Source organism: Xyrauchen texanus, chromosome 11, assembly GCF_025860055.1.
Source record: "Xyrauchen texanus isolate HMW12.3.18 chromosome 11, RBS_HiC_50CHRs, whole genome shotgun sequence".
Classification (NCBI taxonomy): Eukaryota; Metazoa; Chordata; class Actinopteri; order Cypriniformes; family Catostomidae; genus Xyrauchen; species Xyrauchen texanus.
In genome coordinates, this window is record NC_068286.1 from 32,543,668 (window position 1) to 32,567,926 (window position 24,259).

At 45.8% G+C, this 24,259-nt stretch overlaps 1 protein-coding gene across 1 annotated transcript in view; it reads left to right on the plus strand.

Moving 5' to 3' along the window:
- LOC127651416 (receptor tyrosine-protein kinase erbB-4-like) overlaps nucleotides 1-24,259 on the plus strand; it is a 364,872-nt gene that overhangs the window by 236,010 nt on the left and 104,603 nt on the right. Inside the window, exons 4-5 of the mRNA XM_052137221.1 lie at nucleotides 10,065-10,199; nucleotides 11,430-11,495. Of these exons, the coding sequence (XP_051993181.1) occupies nucleotides 10,065-10,199; nucleotides 11,430-11,495 (201 nt within the window). The remainder of the gene's footprint in view (nucleotides 1-10,064; nucleotides 10,200-11,429; nucleotides 11,496-24,259) is intronic.

A 24,259-nucleotide genomic window follows, 5' to 3' on the forward strand; every position in this document is an offset into this window, starting at 1 on the left:
ATTTCTTTATCACATCCAGACTGTGCCTGCCCCCTTGCGGGTTCGAGCACACTCTACGAGAAGTGTGGCATCCTTGTGGGCACTGGCCCATGGCTTAGCAGACATCTGCAGAGCAGCGGGCTGGGCAACACCCAATACCTTTGCCAGATTTTACAATCTCAGGGTTGAGTCGGTCTTGTCCCGTGTTTTGTCAGGTCCGAGCCGGTAGAACTCGGTAACGCGGCACAACCGACCGGGTGTTCCGCTTGCGCATAGCGCCCTTCAGCAAGTTGATCCAGTGCGCCTTCTATCCCAGGTTAGCTAATAAGCCTCAATCCCTTGATGTTCTCCTCTCTAGCCTTCTGGCCTGCGAATACAGTGGAGCAATTCGCTGCCAGACCCACTAGGAGTCACAGGTGCTCTGTACTGGGGTCGGGCTCCACGTGCTTAGTTCCCTTTCCAGGCAAACTCCCCGTGATGTATTCCCCGCGGTACAGTCCCCCTGTTGGCACAAGTCCCCAAGTCTCAGGGGTGCGGGGAACCTAAGGTCTGTATGTGACATCTCTTTGGGGGCATTGGGGAGGGCTACGTGCAGCAGACACAGGTGCCTCTAGCACGCAGTAGCCTGCTTGCACCTGTCTCGACAGTTCACGTAACACGGTCAGTGCGTGGTGTTTTTATATGGGACCACTTGTGTCACTTCATTCGACACAACGTTGAGTGAGTGACAGAAGGGGAACATCATGGTTACTGTTGTAACCTCCGTTCCCCGAGGGAAGGAATGAGACGTTGTGTCCCTCCTGCCACAGCACTAGACCTACCACTGTAAACGTCCATACCTTATTTTCGACTGGCACTTGCTGCCCTGCATCCCTTTATACCCGTATGTCCGGGGCAGGGCATGTAAATTCTGTCTGCCAACTTGACATTGGCCTTTTCTCAGGTTCAGAGGTACATTTGGCATCCCAGGAAGACCCCTTGTGTCACTTCATTCGACACAACGTCTCGTTCCTTCCCTCGGGGAACGGAGGTTACAAGAGTAACCATGACAATTTTTTTTGTTTTTTTTTGTTTATTTCACTCTTTGTTTAGATTATCATTTTTAGTTTTAATAAATTGTATGTTTTTAATGGATTTTCATAGTTTTAATATTGAAAGTTTTGGTCTGGTACAAAGCAAAAGCACAAAAATATCTAAAAGTAATTTGAAAAGGGCCACAAATATATGATAAAAGAATAGTACTTGTAATAGTAATAATAACAGCATCGTTGCATGTCATGTATAATCTGTATGGCACCAAGAAAAAGATGGAAATTAATAAATGTAACCTTTGTGCCAATTGAACATGCTGTTCTATATATAAAGTTGCTTTATAAACATTTTAAATAGTGATTTCCTGAAATATCATTATATATGTATTTATTCATATTCACAAATCTTAATGTCAGCAAGAACTGCCATTCTTCAAGACAACAAAAACAAAGTAAACCAATCTTTTACAATGTTCAAGTTTTAACAGCTTTTTTTATTTATTTATTTTCTGGCATATTATTGCAGTTATGAGGACAATGCATCACATTTGTCACTGTGATTCATTGTGAAACAATAACATTTAAGATGGCTGAAATTTCATCAGCATCCTTCAACACAATTACGGCGCTCCTTAAGGAGAGTGCCTCCTCCTCACAGTCTGTGCTCTCAGATACACTCACATTTGTCATGCAAAACAATCTCTTCACTGCTGTCAAAGAAACTAATGGAAAACACAGCGATTTCTTTCCAAGTTCAACGTAGTGACAAATGCAGCCTCTTTTAGCCAAACAAGGATATTTTCTGTGCATTAATTTGAAAAAAAAATAAAAAAACGGTGCTTTAGGAAACAACAACATTTGTCATTTCAGTCTTATCTGTGTAAAAATATTAGTGTAAATTTAAATTGTAGGTTTGAGATGCATGTGATGGAGAGCTCTTCTGTTATGTTTTTTTTTCTCTCTGTTTGGTTACAAATATTCAGAGCCCCTTAGAGGACAGTGTGTGGATTTATTTTCTGAAATAGATTTGTGTTTCCTTGCAGTAGTTTGGTGTAGTTTGGAATGCGAAACTTTTTAAGGGAACACAAGTTATTTGGAAAGAACGTAAAACTTATTTAGAAAAAAAGGAAATGCAATATTGTGAGGGAATGTAAACTATTTTGAGAAAAGGAAACTATTGCAAGTTAACAAACTATTTAGAAGAAGCACAAACTATTTCAAGAGAACTCAAAACTTTTTGTGAGGGAACACTAACTAATTTGAAGGAATGCTAAACTTATTACGAGAGAACGCAAACTATTTAGAAGGAACGTAAAACCTTTTATTTCAGAAAATAAACTGAACAATAGTAATAATGATGCTTGCCTTAGAAAGCACCACTTATAATCACAGTCCATTTAAAGGTCTGAACCTACTAACACAACCTTATTCACATTATTAATGCAGTCTTTCTGATAGCATTAACTTAGTTTGTCCCTTTAGGGTAGGGTTAGGCTATCCCAAACCCTTTTCTCCAGAGACACAAGTGATATTCTTTAATTCAGTTCTCATCGTTTTTATGCTGTTGTTTTAAGCACAAGCTTTTGTTGAAGACTTCCTAGATACTGTATAGCATTCAGATCAGACTATGAATTTACAGTGTTATCAATTTGAATAGAAAAAAACAGATGTTTGTCTGTTTTTGGGGATGGTAATATGTTTCTAAAGGGTGTTTTGTTTTTGGATGCAATGAAAGTGAATGGTTCCCCTTCTGTCGCTCTCTCCACGTTGTGTCAGAGAAGCGACACTAGGGGTCTCTCTTGAGCGCCGATATTCACCTCTGAACTATGAAAAAAGGCCAATGAGAGTTGGCAACCAGTATTTGCATGTCCCACCCCCGGACATACGGGTATTTAAGCGGCGCAAATACGGGAGTTCATTCAGAAAATTTCTTCGGAGCCGATGGTCGTGTTTGCAGACTGCTGCGTTTTACACACCGAGTTCCTGCTATCCTCTGCTGCATGCTGTTGGCTTTCTCCTGTTTGCATGGCTGTGCACTTCCTGCCCCTGAGCGCATCGACAGTTGCATATAAGAAAGATCTCTCACGAGTTCTTTCATTCATAAAAGAGTGATTTTATTTAAAAGAGTAATTTCCTCTAAAAGAGCAAAAAACACAGCGGCGTTGAACGTCCTTTTAAGGACGCGTCTTTATAAAGATGCCTTTCCGCCCCTGTGTTGTTCCTGGACGCTTTAGAGTACTCTCCGCTTCCAACGGCCACAGGCGTTGTCTCGTGTGTCTGGGCAGTGATCACACTGAGGCTGCTTTTGTGGATGGTTCATGTTCTCATTGCGAGAACATGACCATGACAACGTTGCGCTCGCGGCTTGCTTACAACCGTAAGCAAGCCACTCCAGCCGCCCCCCGCGTCGCTCCTTCTTCCCACGGGATTGAGGACGATGTGGCTGGCGATGGAGGCGATTCGGGGATGGCAGCGGGTGCAGCTCCGCCGGGTGCGCCCCTCGGACCACCCGCGCCCGGCACGCTCGTTGACTCCGTCCCGCTCGAGGTGGCGGCGACTCGCCTCACAGCCAGTCTGCCTACCCTCTTGCGATGGAAGCAGATGAGTTCACCGTGACATCGAGGGCGTGGGCTCTGATGCTGAGGGCTCCTCTGGGCTGCCGCCTGGGCTTGCACGCCCAGGAGGAGGCCGGCGCACAGATGTCCGATATGCTTTCCGGGCCGCCAACAGCGTGGGCCTGGATTGGAACCCTCCATCCTCCCCACAGCCATCACGGCTGGACGATTGGTTCTTGAGCGTGGAGCGCCGCTCACAGCCTCGCCCCCGGTTCCTTTCTTCCGGAGGTGCATGATGAGCTGGCGTCTTCGTGGAGAGCACCCCTCTCCACTCGTCGCACCGCCACCTGCTCATCCGCCCTCGCCACCCTCGACGGCGGGCGCGCCACGGGTACACGGAGATCCCCAGGTGGATAGAGCTGTTGCGCTCCACTTATGTCCCGGAAGCACTACCACCTGGCGGGGCTGCCCTGTACTCCCTTCCCGGTCCTGTAGAGCAACATCCTCGCTCACCGCGAAGGCCTACAGCGCTACCGGACGCGCCGCTTCCGCCCTGCATGCCATGGCTCTCCTGCAGGTCCACCAAGCCAAGGCACTTCGCAACATGCACAGGGGTGGCCCTGATCCCGACACGCTGCAGGAACTGCGCTCTGCGACCGACCTCGCCCTGAGAGCGACGAAGGTCACAGCGCAGGCACTCGGGCAGGCGATGGCCACTCTGGTGGTCCAGGAACGTCAGCAATGGCTGGACTAGGTTGAGATGCGTGAAGCTGACAAGACTCGCTTCCTCAACGCCCCTGTCTCCCAGTTCAGCCTCTTCGGCGACACCGTTGAGGACTTTGCTCAGCAGTTTTCCCTGGTGAAGAAGCAGATGGAGGCTTGCCACCACGGCCCAGGCCCCACCTGCTCGCCGAGGGTGTCCTCCCGCGGCCAGAAGACCTTCTGCTCCGCCCCAACCTGGGCCCAGCTCTCAGCCCCGGCGTCGAGCAAACCGCAGGAAGCGTACGCCCCCTGCCTCACGGACCCCTTCGAGGACCCGGAAGGCTCGCAAGCGTCCCTGAGACAGCGGACCCAGAGGACGAGAAGTTAGCTCCGGAGGTGGTGAGACCACTCCGTCCCCCGGTGGAGGGCTGGGAGGAGAATCTTTTGTTTTTTCATTTGCCGCACCCCCTGACAGGGGCTGCGGTACCCAAATTCTCAATAAAAGAGCTATTTCCTTTACCTCTGGGTCACATGGCCCACAAATGCCGTTCTCACGGCACTTTTCTTTCAGGCCTCAACAGTCTCGGCACCCAGGATGCGGTGCTTCCGCACTCAGCCCCACGACTGTTCCCCGGCCGGCCGGTTCAGACGAGTCCAGAGGATGCCAGCATCAGACCACCTCCTACTTACCCCTGCCGGGTGCACGGAACAAGGTAAGTGCTTTGAGTTTATTCTCAGCACCAGAGCCTCGGGATGCCACAGCGCCTCCCGACGCCTCGTTACCTGTTCCGCACCGCTGCGAAGCCCTGCCGGGTATGTCCAAAATACTCGTCCCCTTGGTGCCCCTAGCACGGAGCTTAGAGACATGGCTTTCACTGCCCAGCTTGTCATGGTGGCTGCACCGGACCATCCGACTCGGTTACGCAATTCAGTTTGCCAGGTCTCTGCCCCCCTTCATGGCCGTTCGTTCCTCCGCAGTGCACGGCGAACATGCCCACTCCCTGCACGAGGAAATCGCCTCCCTTCTAATCAAGGACGCGATAGAGCCTGTCCCTCCGACCGAAACAAAGAAGGGTTTCTACAGCCCTTACTTCGTTGTAACCAAGAAAGGTGGCGGCATACGACCGATCTTGGACCTGCGAGTTTTCAATCGGATCTTGTCCAAACTCCCGTTCAAAATGCTTACCCAGAAACAAATTCTATCTGGCGTCCGGCATCTAGATTGGTTGCAGCGGTAGACCTGAAGGGCGCGTACTTCCGCGTCTCAATTCAGCCCTCGACATCGACCCTTTCTACGGTTCGCGTTCGACGGCCAGGCGTATCAGTACAAGGTCCTCCCCTTCGGCCTGTCTCTGTCCCTCGCATCTTCACGAAGGTCGCAGAAGCGGCTCTTGCCCTGCTACGAGGGCGGGCATATGCATACTCAATTACCTCGGCGATTGCCTCATTTTGGCCTCCTCGCAGGAATTACTATGCGCACACAGAGACCAGGTGCTCGAGCACCTCGGCCGTTTAGGGTTTCAGGTCAACTGGGAAAGAGCAAGCTCACCCGGTCCAGAGCATCTCTTTTCTCGGTTTGGAGTTAGACTCAGTCTCAATGACAGCGCGTCTCTCCAACGGCGTGCTCAGTCAGTGCTGGAATGCCTCGCTTCTTTCGAACCAGGCACTGTGGTCCCTTTGAAACATTTCCAGCGGCTCCTGGGGCATATGGCATCCTCGCGGCGGCAGCCACTGGGGTTGATGCATATGAGACCACTTCAGCATTGGCTCCAGACTTCGAGTCGAGGCGAGCATGGCACCATGGCATGCGCGGCATGGAAGTTACCCCGCCTGCCGCCAAACCTTCAAACCCTGGACAGACCTCTGCTTTCTCACGGGCAGGAGTACCCTTGCAGCAGGTGTCCCGTCGGCGTTCTGGTTACAACCGATGCCTCTAAATTGGGTTGGGCGCCGTGTGCAACTGGCGCGCAGCCGCAGGCGGTGGAACCGAGGCCGCTGTGCTGGCACATCAACTGCCTAGAGCTGCTGGCCTTTTCTTGCCCTGAAGAAATTTCTTCCATTGATTCGTGGCAAGCATGACAGGACGACAGCACCACGGTGGTGGCCTACATAAACCGCCAAGGCAGAGTGCAGCTCCCTCCACATGTCACAGCTCGCCCGTCGTCTCCTCCTTTGGAGTCAGCAGCGACTGGAGTCACTGCTGGCGCCACTCACATCCCGGCAACCTCAATGTGATAGCGGGCGCGCTGTCAAGGCAAAACTTGCCCGGCGGAGAGTGGAGGCTCCACCCCCAATCGGTCCAGCTGATTTGGGACAGGTTCGGCAAGGCCCAGGTAGACCTGTTTGCCTCCCAGAAAACCTCCCACTGTCCGTTCTGGTATGCCCTCACAGAGGCTCCCCTTGGGACAGATGCTCTGGCGCACAGCTGGCCCGCGGGGCTCGCTAAGTACGCTTTTCCCCAGTGAGCCTTCTTGCACAGGTGCTATGCAAGGTCAGGGAGGACAAGGAGCAAGTCAGTCTGGTGGCCCCCTACTGGCCCAACCGGGCGTGGTTTTCGGATCTCACGCTCCTCATGACAGCCCCTCCTGGCGAATTCCCTGAGGAAGGACCTTCTTTCTCAGGGGCGGGGCACGCTCTGGCATCCGCATCCAGACCTCTGGAATCTCCACGTCTGGTCCCTGGGCCGGGCGCGGAGGATCTAGCCGGCCTACCTTCGGCCGTCATAGACACTATTAACCAAGCCAGAGCCCCTTCGACCAGGCATCTTTACGCCCTGAAGTGGCGTCTGTTCATGGACTGGTGTTCTTCCGAGCGAAGACCGCAGAAATCGCGCAGTTAGGTCAGTGCTCGTGTTTCTTCAGGAGAGGCTGGAGAGAAGGCTGTCCCCCTCCACCCTCATGGTGTATGTTGCGCTATCGCTGACCCACCACTGACTACTGATGAGCGGCAAGTCTCTTGGTAAGCCGCGACTTAATCGTCAGGTTCCTAAAAGGTGCCCAGAGGATGACTCCCTCCGGCCTAACCTGTTTCCCTCCTGGGATCTCTCGGTCGTCCTTATTGGACTCCGGAGACCCCCTTCGAGCAGCTTGACTCAGTTGGACTCAGGGCCCTCTCTCTCAAGACCGCCCTGCTGATCGCTTCGCTTCCATCAAGAGGGTCGGGGGACCTGCATGCGTTCTCTGTTAGCGGCGGCTTGCCTGGAGTTTGGTCCAGCAGACACTTTCGTGATCCTAAGACCGCGACCGGGCTACGTGCCCAAGGTTCCTACCACACCCTTCACGGATCAGGTGGTGAACCTGCAAGCACTGTCCCGGGAGGAGGCAGACCCAGCCCTTTCACTGCTGTGTCCAGTACGTGCCTCACGTATTTACCTGGACCGCACACAGAGCACCAGACGCTCTGAGCAGCTCTTCGTCTGCTTTGGGGGACAGCAGAAGGGAATGCTGTCTCCAAGCAGAGACTACGCCCACTGGGTTGTCGGCGCCATTTCCCTGGCTTATCACACCCAGGCTGTGCCCCCTTTCTGGGTCGAGCCCACTCCACCGGGAGTGTTGCGTCCTCGTGGGCACTGGCTAGGGGCATTGCCCTAGCAGACATTTGTAGAGCAGCGGGCTGGGCAACACCTAACACTTTTGCGAGATTCTACAATCTCCGAGTTGAGTCAGTATCGTCCCATGTTCTCTCAGGTACTGAGCCCGTAGAACTCGGTGGCACGTCCACGATCTGACCGGGTGAATCGCTTGCACCCAGCGCCCTTCCCCCTAACCAGGGGAAACAGTGCGCCTTCTCTCCCAGGAGAGCCCAGGTTTGGGACACTGGTTGACTCCTCCCTAGTCCTCGTGAGTCGCAGTTCTGCGGAGGAACTCGCCGAACCAAACCACTGTGGGTACCACTAGCTACCCTGTACTGGTATAGGTGCCCCACAGGTAAGGCCTCCTGTTCGGACTCCCCCTGTGTGTAAAACCACGGTTCTGTCCCCTCACGAGAGTTGACTCCGTGTTTTCCTTAGGCAGTTACAGCTGCCTCGGGTGCCGTGCTGTATGCTTCCCCCCTCTGTGAGGCTGGATCTATCACCGCACTACTGTTCCACATAAGACCTAAGTATAGGCCATGCGATGTATTTGCCACTCAACATTAGGTAGGTGTGGCCTCCGCAGGGTCTTCTCCGCCCTAATGAGGGCTAAGACCCCTTCCCTCAATGCGTGTAAGGGCCCCGGCCATAGTTGCTCTATGCAAGAAACATAGAGAGAAAAGAGGCCCAGCCAGGCTGGCCCGTTCCCATGTTGGCAGCCGTCACCTTGTTCCCCCCTCCAGGGTAACGATAAGGAATCCTGATGGCTTAAATGGGGCATTGGGGAAGGGTACGTGCAGCCTGATACAGTTGGTCATTCTGCACGTAGGAATACCTGCTCGCTCCTGTATCAGCAGATCACGTACATGGCTCAGCGCATGGCTCTTTTTAAGTGGACCCCTAGTGTCGCTTCTCTGACACAACGTGGAGAGAGCGACAGAAGGGGAACATCTAGGTTACGTATGTAACCTCCGTTCCCCGATGGAGGAACGAGGCGTTGTGTCTCCCCTGCCACGTCGCTGAGCCGAGCCCCTGTTGTGGCCGGACCATTTCCGGCTCCTCAGAAAAATCCTGAATGAAGTCCCGTATTTGCGCCGCTTAAATACCCGTATGTCCAGGGGCGGGACATGCAAATACTGGTTGCCAACTCTCATTGGCCTTTTTTCATAGTTCAGAGGTGAATATCGGCACTCAAGAGAGACCCCTAGTGTCGCTTCTCTGACACAACGTCTCGTTCCCTCCATCGGGGAACGGAGGTTACATACGTAACCTAGACGTTATGGAGACAAGTCCAATGCTGGTAAAAAAAATACAGCTATGTTTATTATGTAGTCCAACATATCCAATCTCCAAAGTGTGGTTGGTCTGGCTGGTGTGTGAGTTTGGATGTTTGTCAAGTCTGATTTCCTTCCAGACTCGTTCATTGTGTTTTTGGGAAACATGGTGCAATACAATCAGCCAACCATGCAAGGTGTCTCAGACACCTTTTCACACTCTCAGAAGGGAGCTTGGCACCAGAGAGAGACAGACACGGACCACAGACTGATTTTAATAAAAGCTGACAGCATTTAAGGTCATTTAACATTTCCAATCATGGATGCACTATATTTAAAAAAAGAAAAGAAAAATTATATTCTTAATCATTATATTTATACACTGAGAATGAAACAGACACACTGAACTGTCTTATCACTTATCTCTGCTCATCAAACTAACCCATGCTCATCAGAACCTGTGTGAAACTGTCCAACCAGCTAAATGATACAGGAGACAAATTGAGAGAAATACTAAAAATGTGTGCAGTTTATGTAGGAAAGCTAAAATCAATGAATGAAACTCCTAGACAATATCAATTTGAATGTTAGCCTGTGAAAAGATTACGCTGCCTAGTATATGCTGCAGTATGGTCATGTTTATAATAACACCCAACCAATCAATTTATTGATTAAAAAAACATTAATACACCTAAGCACTTAAAAATGCACAAATGTCATTACAATAGATCAAATCTCTAGATCAATAATTTGATACAAAGTATCAAACTAAGTTGTATCTGCAAACAAATTGTGTATAGCACTTTTCTCAGAAATAACTTTCTGAGAAAACGTTTTATTTTGTAGCCATTTACTTTTAACCAACCGATTCATAGATGTTTTTATTGGATGAATGAAGTCAGTTGATGTTGACAGTCTAGCTTATAATACTCACTTTTTCAATTTCACACAGAAATCCTGAATGGAGGTGTATATGTGGATCAGAATAAATTCTTGTGCCATGCTGACACCATTCACTGGCATGACATCATCAAGAAATCCCGTGCTGAACTTCTAGTGGTTCCTTCCAACAGCAGTGGCAACACATGTGAGTATCTAGTTGAGCAGAATCCTTTGTATGACAAATTATTAAAACTTATTTTATTCTAGTTTGCTATGTTTTTTTTTTACTTATATGATCACTTGCATAATAGTTTTTTTTCAGCAAGTGTCCTCAATTAATCATTTAATCACTGCTCTATATTTTCATAAATTATTTTAGTTATATTTTAGCTTAATTACCTATTATCTGAATGTGTACAAGTGTCAGAAACCATTTATTTTAATAATGACATTATATAAACATTATCATAAAAACACTAACAAACTAATAATAATAATAATAATAATAATTTTAGGCATAATTTTTATGAACAAGTATGTTTCTTAATTAATTATTTATAAATAAAAAATAAATGTATAAATAGTTTTTTTTACAGTATATGTGTATGTTTAATTAAATTTACATTACATTTAGTCCTTTAGCAGGCACTTTTATGCAAAGCGATTTACAAATGAGGAACATAGCAAGTAATTTGTCATTCAAAGTTCAACAACATCTATAGTGTTGTACTGCAAAGCTCTCAAGGTGGCTGAAGTAGTATATGTGCTAGAGCAGAAGAAAGAGGTATATTTAGGCCTCTTTGTGATGGCACCACCAGACACAACTTGTTCATAGATCGCAGAGAGCGAGTTGGAGCATAGACCTGGAGAAGTGAATTGAAGTGTGAATTGGCCGTCCTGAAGGCCAGTGTGAAAGCTTGAATGTGATGAGGGCAGATTAAATAATAAATAACTATTAATAAACAATTATTCATTAATAATTATATAAACATAATAAATAAAATGTATTATTATTATTATTATTATTACCATTATTATAATGGTATTATGAATACCCTGAAGATGAAGCAGGTGACCTTTCTGTTTTTCATCTCACTTTTCCTGGATATAACAGTTAAAAATAAAGTTTCATTTATTTATTCCATTAATTGTTAATCTAAAAACTAATATTACATATAAAGCAGATAGCTAATTTGTTCAGGAAAAGAGAAGAACAATACTACTTATCAGTAGTACACTTCAAAGAAAGAGCAAATACTATAATGAGTATAAACTATAAATACTTTATTACAGGCTCAGTCATCATAATGTCTGATTTGGTCATAGTGGTACCAAATCAGACATTATTCTGAATTATCTTTGATTTGTTTTTTGGTTACATTGCAATTGTATGGCAAGCAAAAGCTTGCCTGACTGTTCTGGATTCTCTCCACAGGCAGACGGTGTCATAAATCTTGTAATGGACGTTGCTGGGGTCACCAAGAAGACCAGTGCCAAATCTGTGAGTCTCCAATACTAAATTAACTCCAGCCTAACTCCATATTGACCATAATGCAATATAAATAGATCAAATTTAAAACTGAGTGCTACTTGTAGCTCTGAATGCTTTTGGCTGTTGCATGGAGATCATTGCTCATATTTGATTGCTATTTAATTTTAACAACTCATACAGTCCTAGTTAAAAGTTTGGACATACCTATTTATTTTTATTCTGTTTTTTTTTTACATTTAGAATAGTAGTAATGTAATTAAAACTATTAAATAGCATAAATGGAAGTATGAAAATTATAAAACTGTATAGTGTACACATGTTTGCTCACATTTTATATTAACATTTTTATTTCTACAAAGCAGTCATCCTTTGTCTGGATTTCAGCTCTGCTCACTGTTCATTCTCTCAAGTAACTTCATCTGGTGCATCCTTAGATGCTTTTTAAACAGTAGCGAAGGAGTTTCTATGTAGGCTCACCACTTGTTGGCTGCTTTTTGTTCACAATCTCCATTACATCCATCAAAAATCATACATAGGCACTGATAAGCATTTATAACCATTAGCCTTTAGATCAAATAGTTTTAAAGATCATGAGAAACATAAATAAAAGGTTGTCCAAACTTTTAAGTCATATACAAATGTATTTATTTATTTATTTATTTATTATTTGTATTTATTTATTTCAACCTTACTCATCCTAGTTCAGGAGTTTGATTTTTCAGATATGACACTCTTTCTAATAAAAGGCAAAAGTCTGCAGTCTGGTATTGTCAGTTTCACCCTCTGTGCTCTGATAATGAAATGATAGGAGGGCCGTCTGCATGACAGTAGATCTACAGTATTGTCTATAAGCTGCTGGTAATGCAGCTCAAAGTGTGGGTGGTAATATCAACAACAACAAAAAAAGAATAATGAGAGACAGAGAGAGAGAGAGAGAGAGAGAGAGAGAGAGAGAGAGAGAGAGAGAGAGAGAGAGAGAGAGAGAGAGAGAGAGAGAGAGAGAGAGAGATTTTACATTTTAAATCCCCTTTATTTTAACCAATAAATGGGCCAAAATACAAAGTTAAGAGTACTAGAAAATATAGAGAACAAAATTCAGTTGAATTATGACATCACAAAAACTCAGTACACAAGGAAATCATTGTGGTTAAAAATTAAAAACCAAACTTCAAAACTCACTTAGTATGACTAGCGCCTCCCTAACACTCCATCTCAATTTAAAGAGAAGAACATTATCAGTGTGCTTGTAATATGTATATTCTATGGCCACCTTTGATTCCACTAGTGGCTTAAATAGCACTACCATATTTATGTATTGCCTGTATTTCCGTTCTGATGGGATTTCAAAATGGCCATCCTAGCTTGACTTATTAGAAAATTAGCAAGTGTGCACTGTTCTTTCAACAACCGCCTATAGTGACAACCCAATATAAACAAACTATATATAAAAAACTAACTTTGTGATTATTTTCTTTAGCAGTACAAACAAAGGAACAGTTCTTGGGAAATCACAAACATGTGAAAAATAGTCTCATATGCATTGCAAAAAGGACATACTTGTAAAACAGTCATATTTACCTTTGCAACAAACAAATATGTGGCTATAATACAGTGTAGCAATCTACACTAGAGGTCCCCACATCACTTAGAAATAGGAGGTTTATACAATAGACTCCATGATGGAAAAATATCATCAGATATAGAGAGCTGAGCCCTACATTTAGTATCCACCCTTCCTTTTAATTGTCCAAGATGAACAGTCTTAACACAAATATAATATAGTGTTTACTTTCCCTATACACTAAAAAATCAATTCATCATATCTCTTCAACAAACAAGTACTATTATCATTTTCAGTTCCCAAGTCTTTAGGAATCACCCTTAGCTGAGGAAAGGTCTGAGGTATAACACTGTTTATCAAGACATCATTATTAAAGTTAACCAATGTTGGTGGAAAATAAAATGTAAGAGTGCTGATTAACCTATCTACAGTTCTAACTAAAGTTAATCCAACCTGTTCAGCAATCGCTGTGCAGTCTGCCACTGGCCTTTAGTTATATCAACCAAGTCCATCATTTTGGTAACTCCGGCATCTAGAAATTTATTAATTGAAGAAGATGAACCATTAGATTTTAATTATATAAGGGGATTTAAAAAAGAGGCTCTTCTATACAATAATTCTCATCGTCTCTTCTAGATAACTTTAAAAATTCCAATGATTTAAACACTGAATCATAAAACCCAAAGGGCAGTTCATGCAACCTTTTTACAAAGGGTTTCAACTGCGTTTCAATACCTAAACTCCTAAGATCTTAAAGTATTGACATCCCATGCCTAACCCAAGGGACTTCTTCTAAACTATAAAAAAGCTTCTGTAGTGTCTGTAACCTCATTGCCAATATCTTTGATTCCAAGTGTATAAGTCCTTGAACTCCCTCAGCAACAGGAAGGTAAAGGATCGCTGGAGGAAACCAATGATCATAATAATTTTTGGTCCACTGTCAAAGGCTTTCTCCTGGTCAAGTGAGAGAAAACAAATGTCCAACTTGGTTCTCTTTTCAACTGTAATGATATATATCACAAAAAAGAGATAATCAATTATTGTCCATTTAGGGATGCAAAATGTTTGGTCCACATGGATTACAGATGACATACTTCTTTTAAGTCTGTTAGTCAATGCTTTAGACAAGTTTTAAAATCCACACATATGAGTGACAAAGGGCACCAGTTTGTTAAACACCCAAGATCTCCTTTTTTAGAATCAAAGTCAAAACTGACCTCCAACAATGCAAAGGAAGGGTTCCTTGATTAATATATTTTAGAAGAACATCATACAGATCCTGTCCAATTAAGTTTCAAAAAAACAATCCGTAAAATTCTGCTGAAAGACCATGCAATCCAGGAGACTACCCAGGACTCAACTCCTGAGCGGCCTGAGAAATCTCTAGAAAAGATAAAGATTTATTCAGTTCTTTCCATTCTCCAACTGAAATTTTGGTAAGTCATACAAAAGCTTATTTTTTCTTTTCCCTCACACTGCTCAGAATGATGTAAATCCTCATAAAACGAAAGAGCATAAGACTGAATTTCACGCTGGTCATTTGTCATTCCGACATATGGATGCTTTAACTAATGAAAATGTTGCTGTTTCCTGTAGTAGGGAATCCATGTCATTCAGCTGGGAAAATCTGTTTTTTTCCTCTTTCCTCCAACAATTCTTTCAAAAGGAGCTTAGTCCTTATAATGGAATTGGAAGAGCATAAGCCATCATGGAAACAGTCATTGCTTCACTCCAGAGTATCTTGTACAATAGACTTTCTTTGAGACTTCTAATACTCTGAGCAGTGTACTGTTGACAGAAGGTCAAATACTGGTTGTAGTTAGACTGACTTCAAAAGGTGGCAGAAGAATTAGAAGCAACAAGACGCCACTACAATACTCAAAAAACTTGCTAAAAGAAGCTAGCACAGAAACGGGTGATCCTCCAAGGCATTCTCCAAGATACGGTATCGAAAACTACCTTTTATCTATGTGGACTGTCAAGGAAAGATGGGATACGGACGCACGAAGATAATGAGTGAGTTTGGAGGAAAACGAAAGTAGGTCAAACCTGTAATGGCTCTTTGTTAGAAATTGCAAAAGGTGAACTTCTCCCTGCAAAAAATGTATGCTGATAGCAAGCTTGATTCAGTCAATGTGGAGTTGTGGCGATCTTTAACCCTTTCCCCGCCAAACACGGAATTTTCCGTGTTTTATGGAAAAACGCTTCCCCGCCAAACACGGAATTTTCGGGGTTTCCGTGTTTTAGGTGTTATACGGTAAGGAAGACCCCTGCACATGTTTTGAAAGAGTACTCTTTGATCAAAGAAACAGACTGCGATCATCTCAAACATGAAGAAGTGGAGTATGAGAAGCTCAAAATATCAGACATAATCATGCCTTTTTCTCAGCTTTTTGTCTGAAATGTTGTTTTTTGACAAAACCTACCTCTGTTCAAGTCGCAATAAAAAAAGAACAAATGAAGATAAAATAAAATCGTTTTTTTTTTGCCTAAAAGCAGAGGCTCAGATCTTTATTGTGATATATAGCATCTTCATATATTCATGGAAGAAAATATTCTGAAAACCCTGGCGGTGGCTGGCAACTTTTTTTTAAAAACACTGGCGGGGAAAGAGTTAAGAAGTTGTTTTGCACTTGGTTTATTAAGAAAAATACCTTTGAAGAAAGTGCTTGAATCGTTTGCATGTATACAACTAAAGCATTAACTGCAATTTGTCAGATGGCTGAGGAAGGTGAACATAGATGTGTCGAGGATAAAATGGAACAGGATAGGTCACATAATTTGACAGAGAAGGCATTAGAGGAGAGATTGCAGAGGTGCATTGAACTGAGGAGACGAACATTATGAGTGGTGGTGGTGTAGTGGTCTAAAGCATATAACTGGTAATCAGAATGTTGCTGGTTTGATCCCCACAGCCACCACCATTGTGTCCTTGAGCAAGGCTCTTAACTCCAGGTTGCTCCGGGGGATTGTCCCTGTAATAAATGCTCTGTAAGTCGCTTTGGATAAAAGCATCTGCCAAATGCATAAATGTAAATGTAACATTTATGCATTTGGAACTCTGTATAATGGAACTCTGACAAGCAAAAGAAAAGAGTTAGAGACAATGATGAGTGATGCTCAAAATTTACAAAGGGTGAAAAAATATGATGGGAAATGATTTTGCAACGTCACTAAATTTGTTTAACCATCTCAACAACGAAGTTGCAAATCTTTTGACTGAAGATGAAAAAACGTCTCTGGTTACGTATGTAACCCTTGTTCCCTGAAAAAAGCAGAACGAGATTCTGCACTGAAGAGCTCTTTGGGAACATGTCTCAGTTGTGACCATCTGTGAATATGTATGCAACACGTCAATGAACATTGACTGGAATTTATAGCCTCTGCCGATGTAATCATTAGATGCACCTGGCACAGTGGCTATAAATAGATGCGTCACCGGTGCATCATCAGATATTTCATCTGAAGAGCAGTCCTGGGGCATCCCAGTGCGGCAGAAAAGAGCACCATCTCGTTCCGCTTTTTTCAGGTTCCGCTTTTTTCAGAGATGTTCCCTTTACAAAAAGCTACACCTGGATGCTGCGCTGAAGAGTGATTTGGGAACGAGAATACCCATGCCGCCGCACTGTGGTTGTCCGGACCACCTACGGTTGTGTAGTGTGCTCACAAGAGCATGAGATGTTGACTCAAGGACATAAGAGCCCGGAGTGGCAAGAACATCCAAACTTATAAGAATCTAATGAATGTGTTCGGAGAGGACCAACCTGCTGCATCACAAAGTAGCTGCAGAGGGAGACCTCTAGCCAAGGCTTTAGAGGAGGAGAGCCCTCTGGTAGAGTGCGCCCTAAAACCTACTGGGGAAGCTTGACCGAGTGCCTCATAGGCCCGGGCAGTAACGTCCCTCAGCCAAAGTGACATAGTCTGCCAGGAGGTGACCGCCACCCGGTCACGGCTTCCAAGGGGAGAATTGCTGCCCTGACTTTACGCCACTGGCAAATGTGGTGGACATAAGTCTGACGAATAGACTGGACAAAGCCTGAGAAGTCTTAGCTGCTCCGGCATTACAAACGGCAGAGAGCAGAAGGCTTAGAGAGTAACTGGTCAAGGGTCGCGAAAGGCACCTTGGGCAGATAGTCAGGGTGAGGGTGCAAAGAATGCTTTTGGTCATACCTGGGGCAAACTCTAAACAGGCCGGCAAAAAGAGACAGAGCCTGTAGGTACCCAAGTCTCCTTAGAGACTTATTTCCATAAGAAAAACCATCTTGAGAGTCAGAAGTCTACCAAACGCTAACTCTAGAGGTTTAAAAAGGAGGGTCTTAATCAGACCCTCAAGGGCTACTTGCTCAGTCCTATGAAGAGGTCCTAGTCTTAACAGGAGGCCACAGTCGCATGGCTCACAAATGAAGCACGCAAGTAGAGGTTGCCTCTTAGAGGGCACCCCAACCACCAAGGTGTGGCAAACCGAAGTGGAGGCCACATAGAACCTGGCAGTGGTGAGGCAAGTGCCCGCTGACAGTTCTTCCTACAGAAAATCCAGAACTGAAGCAAACTGGCAGTTAGCTGGTTCTGTAATATGAACTTAGTAGAGGGAAACGCATACAGGCGCATTTGTGCCATGTATGCGCCACCACGATCAGCCCCCCTGGGAGGAGGGGAGAAGTAGAGGAGACATTGCGCTATTAACAGAGGCGAAGAGGTCCTCTTCTGCCCTGTAAAATCTACCCAGATCAGTATCAAGTGGAGGGAGCCCTAGCACTTAAAATGGTCTCGATAATCTCAGGAGAAAGCCCTGTGTACCTCAGTTGGTACCCTACAGGGGCCAAGCATGAAAGGTTTCACAATTCGGGCCGGGGATGAATATCGTCCCCTGAGCCTGAGAAAGAAGGTCCTCCTTGTTCAGATTCGCCTAAGGCGAACCGTTGAGGAGAGATAATAACTCTCCAGTATTATAACAGTAGGAGGCAAGACCCTTGCTGGTGAACTCTGGTCAACTACTACCTTAGGGTGGAGTTTCCACTCCCCCATTGGTATTTTCTATCTGGACAGAAAAAATGCTCCCACATATGGGCATCCAGGGATATAAGCTTCCCTGAATAACAGGAGCTGCCCTGGACCCCATGGAGAATCCTACACATCAGAAATACAGCTGACAAGAACGTGGATCTCCCTGATGTTTTATGTAAGAGGCTACCGCTGTATTGTCTACCCGCACCAAGACATGGCAGCCTCAGGAGGAAGTATTTCAGGGCCAGAAATACAGCCATCAACTCGAGACAGTGACTGTGACAACCGAGCTGACGACCCTCCTATCCCCTTAAACTGGCCGACCACTTAAGGCCGCTACCCAGCCCGTCAGGGAGGTGTCTGTCGTTAGCAGACTGCGACAACAAGATGCACCTAGAGTGGGACCCAAGGTAGAAAACCGGGGTCTGAACCACATAGAAAGGGAACGAAGCCTGAGGCGCATAACCGTTATTGGCCTAGGGGGTTTGGCCCAAATCCTCTGGCTTTGAGCCACAACAAAAATGGTCTCATGTGCAAACGGTCCAGAGGGATTACCGAGGACACAGTCGCCCTGAGACCTTGTAGAACCTTGACCTAGCCTGACTTTGCTCAGGGTATACTGAATGGACTAGATTCTAGCGGGAGAAAATTGTGCCCGCATAGTGATCAAACTCCATACCCAATGGACAGTATTCTGAGTGGGAGAGAGGACGCTTTTCATGGCGTTGATCCTCAACCCCAGATAAACTAGATGAGCTAAGACGGTATCCCTGTGCTGAACTGCCATTTGCTGGAACTGCGCTAGGATCAGCCAGTCATCTATGTAATTCAGAATTCGGAAGCCCCGGAGTCACATAGGAGCCGGCGCTGCATCATGCATTTGTGAATGTGCAGGTTGAGAGGGCTAGGCCAAATGGAAGAACCCGATACTGGAAGGCTTCGACGCCTAAAGCGAACCTCAGGAGCTTCCTGTGTTGCGGCAGAACTTCTCAGTGAAGCAGTGCGTCATAAGACCAGTGGTGACCAGCCAAGCGTGATGTTGGGCTTGTGACACGATCGTCAGGTGCAACCCCTCACCCTCCACGGGAACCAGGAAGTATATGGTGTAATAACCTGACTCTCTCTCTGGAAGGGGAGCACGTTCTATGGACCCTTTTAACCAGGAGATTTGCAGTTTTATTTTATATTTTTTTTAGTCCACATGACTGATCCGGTTTCACGGAGGTGGCAACGCGGAAAAAGGCGAGAGCATTAAATTCTGTAGCCACTTTCTACTGTTATTAGAGCCCACATAGAAATACCGGGCAGAAGTTTCCACGCTGCCAGGTTTTCTAGGATGGATACTAATTTCAGAACTTCCTGTTGAGGGGATGTCAGGTGTTCCGAGTCCTGGAATAAGGCAGGAAACCGCGGTACACCCAACTTTTAGTTAGAAGCCTCTGCTTCCGAAACACCAGAGGCGGCAAGAAAGGAGAGGATTCGTGAGGGTACCGGGAGGGGTGTAGTGAATAGAACACGTGCCCCATCCCGAGGGGAGCTACCCCCACCGGGTTGAGTGCCAGGTCCGTAGCTCGAAGAAGCTCAGAAAATGCTTCCTCGTCAAGCGCGGAACCTGCACTCAGGCCCTTAAGCAGATCAGCCTGGTATGCCTGCAAGACCGCCATGGTGTGCAGGGCAGCACCAGCCTGACCTTCCGCTTGATACGCCTTCTCCACTAGCGTGGAGGTGGTCCTGCACGGCTTTGTGGGGAGGGAGGGTCTATTCAGCGATGATGCCGAGCCCGGTGAGAGATAACCCGCAACTGTCTCTTCAACCGGCGGCATCATCGAATTCCCCCGTGCCTCAGCACCCACGATAGTCGAATATATCAACGTCAAGGGCACGTGAACGCGGGAAGTATAGGGTTTCCTCCATGAACGAGAAAGCTCATCATGGAGGTCATTAAAGAAGTGAAGGGACTAATGAGGCGTTCCCTTCCCCCGCCCACCAGAAAAAAATCTATTGTTGGGTCTCTTGTTGGCATGGCCAGTCTATCTTAAGCTCAATTCCTCTGTTGATTTATTATAAAACCCGGAAAGCTCGGAGGTGGATAACTCGATATCAACTGAACCAAAAGAGTCACGGTCCACCTCATAAACCGAAGAGGCGCCATAGCGCACTTCGAGATCACGGGAAGGACCAGATGGATCTGAGGAGAGAGCGAGCGAAAGGGACGAACCCGTCTCTCGCTCCTCAGCCAGATCCATGCGAGAGCCCAACGAGTGAAGTGTGGGCACTGACTCCCGGAAGTGAGCGAGGCGAGCACGAAGCATTTTGCCCAAAAGTAGATCACAATGCTCGCACCCGCCCCGCCCCAATGTTAGAGTAGCATGCTCTTCCCCAAAACAAACAAAACAAAACTGATCGTTTGCCTTTATTTTCAGTCATTTTTTCTTTAAACGACAGATAGATTTTTTATTACCCACTTGGCTTTCTGGCTCCGGTCATTTTGCTCGCTAAACTGCTGAAAGATCTTTGTAAAGAACAATACGGATGGGACGAGAACATTGGTGGAAAACACACTGAAGATTGGAAAAGACGGATCGAAGATGTCAGTCATCTCTCTTCCGTCCATGTGAGCAGGTGTTTGAAGCCTACAGATTTTGGTTGCACTGCAGCAGCACAGTTACATCATTTTTCAGACGCTTCAGAGTCTGCATACGTCACTGTGTATTATCTGCTGCTAGAAAAAAGGTGAAAAGCGTTGTGCATTCCTCATGGGGAAGTCAAGAGTGGCCCCTCTAAAACTGTTAAAACCATCCCCAGACTTGAGTTGATTGCAGTAGTTGTCGCTGTTAAAATAGACAAGATGTTGTTACATCAAGAGCTTCAAGTTCTACTGCAACAATCTATTTTCTCGACAGACAGCACTACAGTGCTCAGATAAATTGACAGTGAAACTGCTCGTTTCAAAACCTTTGTTGCGAACAGAATCTCGTTGATCCGAGAAGCAACCAAGCCATCACAATTGAAGTACGTCAGAACAACGGAAAATCCTGCAGATCAAGCTAACAGGGGCCTGAAAGCTAAGAGTTTGATGCAAGGAGGAACATGGATCAATGGGCCGGACTTCTTGCTGAACAATGAATGTGACTGGTCGGAACAGCCTGTGTGAAGGAAAGAAAGCCTTCAAAATGATCCGGAAGTCAAGAATGGAGCTACAGTCAACATGATCAAAGTTGAAGAAAACATGGAACCAATTAATGAACTGATCAACTATTTCTCGGACTGGCATACACTAAAAAGATCAGTGGCCTGGATTTTAAAGGTGAAGGAAAATCTGTGGAAACTGAAAGAGGAAAGAAAGGAAATATCAAGAACTATCAGGCAAACTCTGAAAAGGAAAGATTAAAGCTAGAACAACAAATAAAGAAATTCAAAGCAACAGAAAATAAATCACTTACCTTGGACGATCTAATTGCTGCAGAATCTGTTCTAAATTCCCTATATAAGAGTATATGAGAAGGACTTTTATTATGAACGTTTACTGTATACGCTGCTGGGTAATGTTAGTTTCCGCTAGTCCGCTATTGTGTTTACTTTCATTTTCACCAGCCGTTTCTCCGCCATTTCCTCAGGTGTTAATATGCGTGATTGAATAAAACCCACATTCAATACCATGTATAAGAGAAAATTCAGTACAGCTGGAAGGTGCCAATGTGTGTGAACATTCAAAGATAAAGAGTTTAACAGTTCCCTGTCTCCTGTAACGCTTCTTACCGGAGCCCCGTAGTGGATGAGCATTCACCTACCTATATTCAAATCCTTCAGTCTGCAATATTTGGTCCTTCGAGCCGGATTGCTACACTCATTACGGTGATATGGAGCAACAGAGTCAACATTACTCTCCTGATAACACATTCTGTTCGACTACAGGCCAGAGCACGTCAGCTCTCAACAAGCTTATGACATTACATTACCTAAATCTCTCATACCAGACCATGCGCTGTATGACAGTTCATACCACCAGCCAAGGATGTATCACCCAACAGCACAGCTAAACCTCAGTGGACAGGCCGAGCCAGTCTCGACAGTGGATCAGCTTCCCATGAGTGAGTTATCTCTGGTGCAGTATGGAGCAGGCCAAGCTACATGTCATACGGGCAGTGTTGAGAATGGATCTGGTGTTTTTGCTTGACAGCTAGATGCTGAGAGACACCATAGTTATTCTAGTTCACCGGTAGCTCAAAGAGAATATCACAGTCAATCCGCATGTGAGTCACACAGCAGTGGTTCTGTTTCACCTTCACTTAGAGATGAAGAACAGACTAGAGCTATTTCACCGCCTGAGGTCAGACTGAAAGCTACTGCAGTGCCATCTATACCAATCCAGTATGCAGGCCAGTCATTCCAAGCTGCTGCGGCCACCAGAGACATTTCTCCACAGTCAGCCTCATGGCACATGATGCAAACTAAGACTAATACCACATATGGTACGACTCCGTCATACTTTGGTGTTTCGCATTTACCTGCACCACATGTAACGTTACATCAGCAAACCTTATCCAGCACACCAGATTTGCATCCTTCATATCAGCTTACCTCATCATTGCCACATACTATTACATCAGTGAAGCTGCCTCTAGTTACCACAGCTTACACAACTTGTGTTCCACCTGTCTATCAGTTACAGACTGCTGTGTCATGCCAACAACAACGGCAGTCATTCACCATGCCAGACCCTAATAGACTTCCATCCTCATTCCCAGGGTATTGTGTCACTCAGCCTTCCACACACATTCCAGGACAGACCTGGATCAACTCTCCAGTGATGTACCCGCCACTACCTCCAACTCCTGTTTATCAGCCAATACCTGCAGCACTTCCACTCCAGCCAGTTCCAATCCCCAAATTACCAAAGCTTGTGAATGATAGTGAGAAAGAGTTTACAGATCTGAAGATGGCTTTGGACAATCTCCTCAATCCTCACACTGAGCTTACTGAACATTATAAATGCAGGGTGCTGATGGAACAGTTAGTTCTGGAGGAAGCAAGGCTAATAGCCCAAGCATGCCGACACCATCCAGCGCCCTATGCAGCAGCTATGACAGCACTGCAACGGCAGTACGGCCAACCTCATCAGTTGGCACAAAGTGAAATTGCATCCCTGTTGAATTCACTTGATATCAGAGCAGGGGATGCAAAGGCTTTTCAGAGTTTTGCACTCAATGTTGATTTGTTAGTAGGCATGTTGATGTCACTTGAGGGGCCACAAGGACGAGAACTCACTTGCACGGGCCATGTCGACAGACTACTCAGTAAGCTACCCAAACATTACAGAGATAGTTTCATTGAGCACCTCCAGTTACGAGGCCGACTGAGCACTGACAGCCTCAACCCGTATAATCTTCATGACCTCGCTGACTGGTTGAAGGTGAAGGCAGAGGCTCAGCGTCTGTCATCTAAAATGGTACAGCGTTACCAGACAGAGAGAGTTCAAGTCCCACGGAGGGAACGCCAACTCATGCCGAAACCGCAAACTCGATTCACTGCAGTTTATCATGGCAGCGACCAACCCAAAGAGGTCAGTACAGTACATTATGTCCATCCAGTGCCCGCTCATGGTCAGCAATTAGTCAAGAAACTGAAACGTCTGTGTCTGTTCTGCAAAAGTCAAGAGCACTACTTGTCGCAGTGCAATGAAATCACTGAGCGCTCACCTGAACAGATTCTCAAGTGGATAAAGGATGGCAAGAGATGTTGGAAATGTGGTCGTACAAGTCATAAATGTGAGGAATGCACGCTAAAGAGGCCTTGTAGAGAATGTGGCAATATACACCTCTGTGTCCTGCATTCCATCGCCAAGGAGGTTTCCTACCGGCACTTACACACATAATTAACACATCTCTTCTTGCAGGCACTTTTCCCACTACATTTAAGCAGGCTCGAGTAACCCCACTGCTGAAAAAACCTGCACTTAACCCCACACAGATAGAACACTACAGACCAGTCTCTCTCATCCCATTCATGGCAAAAACACTTGAAAGGGCAGTTTTCAATCAGATCTCCGCCTATCTCTCACAGAACAAGCTGCTGGATGACAATCAGTCGGGCTTCAAAAGTGGACACTCCACTGAGACTGCCCTGCTGTCTGTCATCGAGTCGCTGAGACTGGCGAGAGCTGAATCGAGATCATCCGTTCTGATTTTGCTGGACCTTTCTGCTGCCT